The 9,700-nt window shown below is 15.4% G+C and overlaps 1 protein-coding gene across 1 annotated transcript, besides 1 other annotated feature; it reads right to left on the bottom strand.

Moving 5' to 3' along the window:
* Positions 1 to 1,546: part of a sequence feature (centromere) that runs on past the window's edge.
* A 2,121-nt stretch (positions 1,547 to 3,667) lies between these two features.
* On the bottom strand, positions 3,668 to 8,901 carry PGSY75_1427300 (hypothetical protein; the record flags this gene model as incomplete). Its single annotated transcript, XM_018787964.1, has 7 exons — positions 3,668 to 3,724; positions 3,874 to 3,979; positions 4,120 to 4,235; positions 4,399 to 4,534; positions 4,666 to 4,730; positions 4,830 to 5,046; positions 5,174 to 8,901. The coding sequence occupies 7 exons, from the start codon at positions 8,899 to 8,901 to the stop codon at positions 3,668 to 3,670; spliced, it is 4,425 nt and encodes a 1,474-aa protein (XP_018639336.1).
* Between the last annotated feature and the right edge of the window lie 799 nt (positions 8,902 to 9,700).

Genomic DNA, 9,700 nt, shown 5'->3' with positions numbered 1-9,700 from the left:
ATAAATTATTAAATTAATATATTTAAAATAAAATAATAATAATTATATATAATTAATTAATAATTAATTTATTATTATATTATGTATGTCTTTAATTTATTATAATATTTAAATTAATTAAAAATAATTAATATAAATATATAAAGTTATATAATTATTTATTTAAGTGTAATTAATATTAAATAAATATTATTATATATTAAATTATTTAATAATAATATATATAATAATTCAAATTATTTTTATGAATTAAATAATAAATAATATTAAATATATATATTAATTTAATTAAATATTATTTATTTTATTAAATATATTACTATTAAAATAAATAATTATATAATTATATTAATTATATTTAATTATATTTAATTAATTTAATTGAAATATATTAATTAATTATTAATATAATATAATAATAATTGTATTTTTTTAATTATAATTAAATAAATATAATTTAGTTAAATATATTTATTATTTTACACTTATTTATAATAATAAAATAATATTTAAAAATTAAATTATTAAATAAATTAACTATTTATTAAATTAATAAAGATAATATTATATAAAAAAAAAAAATCAATAGTATTTCTTATTATTAAATATTATAAGTTAATTAAAAAATATATTATAATTTATTAATTTAAATAATTATTTAAATAAATAGTTTAATATTAAAATATAGTAATTAATAATATTTATAATATATTAAAAATATAAATTAAATAATAAATATATAAATTTAATTAATTAACTATAAATATTATTTTTAAATTATATAATAATTAATTAATATTTATATATTAAAAATTAATTTTTATTTAATTTATATTTTATTAAATTAAATTAATTAATAATTATATATATTTTATTTTATTTTAATTATTATTATATTATATAATATTGAATAATAATTTATAATTATTAAATTTAATTAAATATTAATTATTATATTATATTAAAATTAAAATTAATAATATTAATATATTTAAATTAATAATTAGATATAATTTTTATTATTTTATTAAAATATTATAATAATATAATAATTATATATGTATAATATCTTATAATATATAATATTAATAATATATATATTTAAAAATTATTCATTATAAATATTTTATTATTAAATAAATTAGTAACATGTCTTTTTTTTCAAATGTGTACTATTTTGATATACAAGATTTTTAATTTAATGATATTTAATTAAAAACAAATGTCTTTTGAGAATTATGATATATTTTTTTTAATTGTAAAAATTTATTTATTGATTATTATTATTATTTTTTTATATATATTAACTATATATTAATCATATATATTTATATATTGTTTTAAAATAATGAATTTGCTTTATGTTTAAAAGAAAAGTATTTATTTAAATATCATTTTCTTTTATTTATTATTTAGCATTCCAAATATATTTTATAGTGCTATTCTTATATTTTGAAAAATAAGTTATATATATATATAATGTAATATATTTATATAAGAGTTCAAGTTATAAACAATTTTTAAATATATTTTTTGAATTATCTAAAAAAAGTATTCAAAAACTATGAAGAAATACAAAAAAAAATAGAACAAAACATATGGTATCAATGGTTTATTTCTTAAGAATATACACTTTGATTCTATTATACACAATAATGTATTCATATAAAGTAACATCATTATAAAAACCAAAAAAAATAGATAATAAGTTTTAATAAAAAAGAGATAATGAAGAGAAATATAAGAAATTATGAGTTTCATAATGTATAATATTTCATTTTGCTATTGAATAAGAAACTTTATGAAAAACATAAAAAATGATTTTAGCATTTTTTTTTTCTTTTGCAGATTATATTATGACAATTATAAATTAATAATTATTACATAATATCTGTGTTATTGAAGTTAAAATTACTATTTAATTTATGTATTTATATTAACACCACTTGTTTAAAAAGATAAATTAAGATGTATAGAACCAACTAAATAACATTTCAAGTTGTGTAGAGTGTTCAGAATAAAAAAATTATAATTACAGTTTGTAATATATTAAATATATCAATATATTAGAAAAATTAACAAAAAAATAGAATTTTCCTTTTTTTTTATCCTTAAAAATTTTATATTCTATTATTGTATATACTTTTATTAAATAAAATTATATAAAAGAAATATATACATAATATACATATTCAATTAATTATTTTCTTCATACTGAAAGGTATAAGTAATCATTGGATATGTTTTGATTTAGAAGTTATTTAATAGTTAATATATAATTATTACAATTTTCAATATTTCTCTAAATGTTTTTAATAAATTTCAAGTTAAAATTTTTATTCATATTTAAAAAATATATAATTCCTTAAATAGGGATAATAATGTAAAAAAACAATAAATATAGGAAAATGACAGTAACTACAATTTAATTATTATGATGTGAATTAAGGAAAATATATATAAATTAAGGGATTTTATTTATATACATCCCCTTATAGGGTCTACGCATATAAAACGAATGATATATTTGAAAATTACAACTGTAAATAGATTACTAAATCATAAATATCTATTATATAATATATGTTAAGTTTACATATATGCTTATTTTAACACAATATTATTATACACATAAATGAAATACTAATAAAATAAACATATAAATACATTTGAAATCTTATTGAAAGGCAATTGTTAAATTTCCATGTGAAATATGTCATTTCCATTAAATTATGCAAACATGTAATACATGACGAATTATTATGAATTGTACTATATTCTTCCATAAAAGATACAAAAATATATATTTTTAATGAGAACATAAATTTATCATAACTTGTTTTATAACAAAAATTTGATTATGCTTATTTTGTTAAAAAATAATCATATACTCTTTATTTATGAAGTATAAAAAAAATAATTAGATTAAAAAAAAAAAGATTTTTATTTATATGTTAAAGCATCACATGATAATTATCCATATAAAAGTATTTACAAAATATTTCTATAAATTATACAAGTTCTTTTTATAATAATATATATGTGCATGTATATATTATTTCACCCTTTATTATAGTTACTTATGAGTACAATGTTTTATTATTAAAAAAAATTAAGTTAAATAACAATTGAAAATGAACATAAATATGTAAACTTTTTCTTATTATATAAACTACTATATTAATATTATTTTGAATATATCAAAAAAATGATAAAATTTTTTTTATGAAGGAATTAAAAAAAAATTATTATGAATTCAAATAAATACAATGTCATTTATAAAAAATAACTATGGTTGTGCTTTAAAAATTATAAGAAAATGAAAATTTTCTAAACATGTTTTAAAAAAAGTTAAGTTTGTGATTTTTTTTATTTCATATTTATAGATTCTTTATTTAAATATAAGTATTATTATTTTTATTTGTGAGAATATGAATATAAACATGTTAATATAACTTTTTACAAATTATAAACACTGAAATGAAATAACAGTTTTTTTTTTTTTTTTATAAAAACATTTTATAAAACATTTTGACAAATAAATGCATCAATGCATATATAATGAAAAAAAAAAAAAAATAAAATAACAAAAAAAAAAAAAAAAAAAAGTAATTTATATATAAATATTTTGTAGAAATATATATATTATATATATTTGTTATGAAATCTAATTTATAATAACTGATGCTATTTTTTTAAGTTGTATGTCTTTATCAGATAACTCCTAAGATATAATAAAAAAAAAATATATTTAAAATGATGTATTTTAATATATATACGTTATTTTTTTTATTCTAAATATAAGACATTTTATTATATGAAATATGAATTCATTTATATATATATATATATACTAATATAAAAATAACTAACCTTTTCTTTCATAATTAATTTTTGGGTTTTTATTTCACATTCTTCACTTTTTTCATATAGTTCCTTTTCTAACTTCATTATGCGATTTTTCATTTCTTCTTCATTTCTATGGTACAAAAAAAAAAAAAAAAAAATACATATTGTATAATTTAATATTAGTGTAATAATAATATTTTTAAAAGATAAAACATAATCAATAATTATATGTTTTAGAAATTTAATAAATTTTCACATATATATATTTACTTTTCATAATTCATAATGTATCTTTTTGATAATTCTAAATTTTTATTAGCATTATTAAGTTCTTCATTTAGATTTTTGTTCAATCCAGTATAATTTTCAATTATTAATGCTTGTTCCTATAAATAAAATTGTACATATCAAATTTCAATTAATGCATTTTTACAATATATATTTATATATATATAATATAGATATTCAAAATTTTGTAAGTCTTCGTATTATTTTTTCAATAAGCATTCCATAAAAATATTTGAATATATTATTTTAGCAAAAAGTTACCTTTAAATCATTATTGCTTTTGTTGATTATAGTTTTTAATTCTTGGATATCACCATTATATGTTTTGATTTTTTTTTCTTTTTCTTCCAATTCTTTGTTTTTATCACTTAATTCTTTAACGACAACAATTAATTTTCTATAAAAAAAGAAAATAAAGCGAATTGAAAAAATACAAGAATATACATATCAATATAATACGATCATTAAATTTAATCCACAAATTTTTAATTGTATTTAAATGAAATTTTTTTTTTTTAAAATACTAACTTGAAAGTTCCTTCTAATTCATTATTTTGATTTTCTTCTATTGTTTTTAATTTTTCATTTTCACTCTAAAAGCAAAAAAAAAAAAAAAAAAAAATTAATATAACTTAAAAAAAATATAACTATTACATATACTATTTTTTTTTCTTTTTTTTTTTTATTATTACGGTAAGAGAATTAATAATACTTATTCCTTCATTAATTCTATTTTTCTGGTCAATTAATTTGTTATTTAAAGTTTTATTCTGAGATTGCATGTGTGTATATTTTGATTGAAGAGATTTTAATAATGATTCCATTGAAACTGTTTTATTTTTTATGTTTACATTTTCTTCTTCTGTTTCTTTTTTTTGCATATATACTTCTTCATATTTTCTTTGTAATCTACAGAAAAAAAAAAAGAAAAAGAGAACATATATATATATATATATATGTGCGTGTATAATATATAATATTCATTTGTATTCTTATTATTTTTATATTTTCTTATTTTTTCTTTTTGGCAACGTACTCATCTATTATATCATTTTTTTGAGAAATAATATTCTCCAGATTATTATTTTCTTGAAGTTTTCTATCAATTTCCATTTCATTCTCTTTTCTAATTTTTTGAATTAAAACATTATGAGCATTTTGTTTTTCTTCAATTTCTTTGTTTAAAACATTTATAACATCTTTATATCTCTCAAGATCTTGTTTATAAATTTCTATCCTGGATTGAGATTCATTAAATTGTGAATTCAAGTTTTTTATTTTATTCGAATAAAAGCTAATATCAGATGATCTTGTTATATTATTATGTAATAAAATATTTAATAAGTACTTTTTGGAATATTCATCTGCGTCTTTTGAATAGAACAGGAAATTATGTAATAGAAAATTAAATAAATATTGTGTATTGTATATGGTATCAAAATAAAAATTAAAAGAACTCTTTCTATTTTTAACAGTTTCAAAGAAAATTTTATCAAAATTGAGATAAAAAGAATTTTCATAATTTGCACCTGTATATTGATATTTTAATGAAGGGAACACATTTTTATTTCCTATATTTTCGTTACTACCAATTTTCTTAATATTTGAACCGTAATTCGTGTTCATGTGATTTAGTAAATAGTTATCATTTTTGTCACCTAATAAAAATTTGTTTTCTTCTTCATATAAGTATTTTTTATTTAAATCATCACATTCATATGAATTCCTTTTATTTAATTTATTTAATAACGTGTTATAATTATCGTCCTCATGTAATGATAAATTTTTTTTTGAATTTCCTTTTAAAAATCCTTTGTAATCAATAAAATTTTCCGTATAATTTTCTAAGTACATATCTAAATTATAATAGTGTCTAACTATATTTAAAATGGCTATTTTCATGTTAGATAATTCGATATTTTTATCATAATCTAAAATGGATTTTTTATACAATAAAAATGATATTGAATAAACACAATTATAAATTATTAATGAATCTTTTGATTCGTACAAAGAAGATATTAAAAATGTTAACGCTCCTGATTCATACAAAGCTTTATGTATCTTTATAATATTTGGTTGGTTATTATAATGGATATTTTTTATAAATATACTAGATTTTAAATCTGCTGTTTCATTTAGATTATTTGTTTTTTTATTTAATGAATAATTTAATAAAAGAGATATGTATCCACATACTAATTTTATATTTTTCATATGAACACTTTTCTTTAGCTCGTCAATAAAATAATCTATATATTCAAAAGTATTTTCATGTATAGCGTCGTAAAATTTTGTTTTCATTAATGTAAATAAAAAGTTGATAATAACAATTATATATCTGGTTTTTTCTGAATTTTCTTCTATTTGAAATAGATTATTCGATGAATATACATCGGGAATTATATGTAAATTAATTAATATAGCTTTTATTACAGAATTTCGTTCATTATTTTTTATGTTATCAAATATTTTACAAAATATTTCTTTATATAATTTGTTTCCTTCATTTTCATTGTTAGATGCATATGAATAATTCAAATTATTTACATTTGCATTTTTTATTAAAGTAGTTCCAGGTACATTGGAAACATTTTGTCCATTTGCATTCAAATATGAGCTGTTTAAATTTCTTAAACCATAATTATTTGTATTTATATGGGTACCATAAGGATAATTATTGTTTATATTATTTTGAAGAGTATTATTATTATTATCTAGGTTTTTTTTAGCGGAAAATTGACAATAGAGATTTATTAATTTGGAGAAGATAAGAGATATGATTGTTGCCAAATTTTTATTTTTATGTATAGTTGATAAGAAGAGCATATTTACATGTTCATTTATGTTATTAAAAATGGAATTAAATTTTTTATCTTCATTATATTTCATAATATAATCGTTATTTTCATTTAAAATGTGAAATATGGTTATTGAAACATTTGGAAATTTAATTAAAATGATATAAAAAAGGAATGATATATTTGTTATAAGTTCATATTGTTTATTTGATAATAATCTGGATGAGTATGTAACAAAGATAAAGAGTACTTTGGTTATATTTATATTTTCTTCAAAAAAATAAACAAATTTCTTATCATTAAAACAGAATATAAGAGTATCTACAATAGTTCTCATTCGTATTAAATTACCATTATTTACAATATTTTCAAAAAGAAGCATAGGGGAAAAATAGTTTTCTTTTTCTAATTCCTCTGGGAAAATGAATATATAAGTTTTATATAAGCTAATATAAAAATTTTTATATACTTCAATGTCATCGTATTCATTTAAATATTTATAAAATTTGGATAAAAATATTTTCAATTCATTAAGATCATTACTTGAATTCATAATTTTTTCTCTTAGAGCGTCTAAATTCATTAAATTATTAATTATATTTAAACTTTTCAATAAAATATTACAGTATGACACTTTATTTTTTCCTTGAAAAAACAGTTCCTCTTTTCCATCTATAAATGATGACATACTGCTATTATTTGTTGTTCCATTTATAACATTAGATGAGTTTATCATTTGATCTTTTCTGTTTCTGCGTGCATTACTTTCTGAATGCATTTTCATCATATCAGAATATAATAAGGAACCATCTTTTATCATATCTTCTAAATAGAAATTTAAAAAACTTAAAAGATAAAAAAATATTTTATAAAAATACATATTATTACTATATATTTTAAAAGAATTGCATTCTTTTGACTCTGCTCTCAAAAAATTGTTATTATTATTATTATTATTAGTAAGTAAATTGTTTTGATGAAAATTGTTATTATTTTCATTAGATGAAGTATAATTTCTAAAATTGGAAGTACTGTATTTTCTTTTAATACTATTTTGTGAGCTATTCATTTTATTTGTACTAGAATAAACAGAATTATTTTTTTCATTAACTAAGTTCAATTCTTCATTTTCAATATCTTTTATGTCAAATGTGACAATATTACTAGTTATATTTTCTAGACAATGTAAACACAGGGTTAATAAATAAATATAATTGTAATAGTTTTCATTAACATTATCTCTAAAGAAATATATTTTCAAACGATTATAAAATGAAGATAAATTTCCATTTTCTGAACTTAAAGAATATTCAACTAATCGTATAATATAAAATAAATATTTGATAATATCAAATTCTTCTTCTCTTTTCATGTCCGTTGATGACAATTCATCATTTGTATATAATTTTGAATTTTTATCCAAAAATTTACTTTTATTATTATTAAAATCGTTTAGATTCATATTTGTTTTAACAGAATCATTCGTAAACAAATTTTTCTTAAGTGTTCTATTTTCATTATTTTTTTCTTGAATTAATTTATCGTCTTCAATTATATCATCCTTATTCTTTTTAACTTCACCTCTTAACATATAATATTTTAATTTATCTGATATACTTAATATACTGATATTATATAAAGATTCAATATGTCGTTTATTTAATAAATCAAGTTTCAATAAATAACTTTCATTTACAATTGACTTTTCATTAGGGTTGTTTTCAAAAACATTTAGAACATTCTCATAATAATTCCCGTATATATAATTATAATAATTAACCACTTCACGTATACATTCTTCATTATCATTAATTAGATCTAAATCATATATATTATTTCTATATTCCTCTAGGCATAAATTTAGGTATTCTGAATAATCATACTTGAAGATATCTTTATTGTGAATAGAAAACCTTCGTGTTTCTTTACTATGGAGATTTGATAAACTATCTCTTTTAAGCATCTTAATAATTCATTTATATAAATATATACATATATATTATTATACTATACAAATATATATATATATATATATATATATATATATATATATATATATATGTGTATTTTATTATTTTATTTTTTTTTTTTTTTTTGTATAGGGACACTATATATTACATATATATTGTATATGTAATAATTTTATTCATTAAATATAAACATTTAATACATATACATTAAAAAAATAAAACAAAATATACCTACATCTGACACAAAAAAATATAAAATTCTTTACAATAATGTCTAAGATTAAGATGAATATCTTAAATTTTAATTTATTATATTTATTTATTTTTTTTTATTTAAATAATTTTATATAAAATTATATATATATATATATATAATATATACAAATAATATATCCAATATATTTAAAGTATAATATTTAATGAAGCTAAAGAATAAGAAAAAAAAAAAAAAAAAAAAAAAAGAGAAGATACAAAATAAAACACAAAAGCAAAAATATTTACAAAGTTAAAATATTTATTAATCTTTTTTTTTTTTTTTTTTATATATATTATATACATATATATATAATTATTTTATATTTAATAAATTTAAAATTGAAATATAAATTTTTTTTAAAAGTAAATTCACAAAGAATATTTAAATAAATAATAAATAAATAATTGTACGATAAAAAGTGTATATTATTTTTAAGCTTAATAATTTAAAAAAAAAAAAAAAAAAAAAAAAAAAAAAAAAAAAACCAATTAATTTAAATATATATATATTAATATATTATAATAATATCTTATTTA

The sequence above is a fragment of the Plasmodium gaboni genome, chromosome 14 (assembly GCF_001602025.1).
Source record: "Plasmodium gaboni strain SY75 chromosome 14, whole genome shotgun sequence".
Classification (NCBI taxonomy): domain Eukaryota; phylum Apicomplexa; class Aconoidasida; order Haemosporida; family Plasmodiidae; genus Plasmodium; species Plasmodium gaboni.
This window is presented reverse-complemented; position numbering and strand designations above follow the sequence as displayed.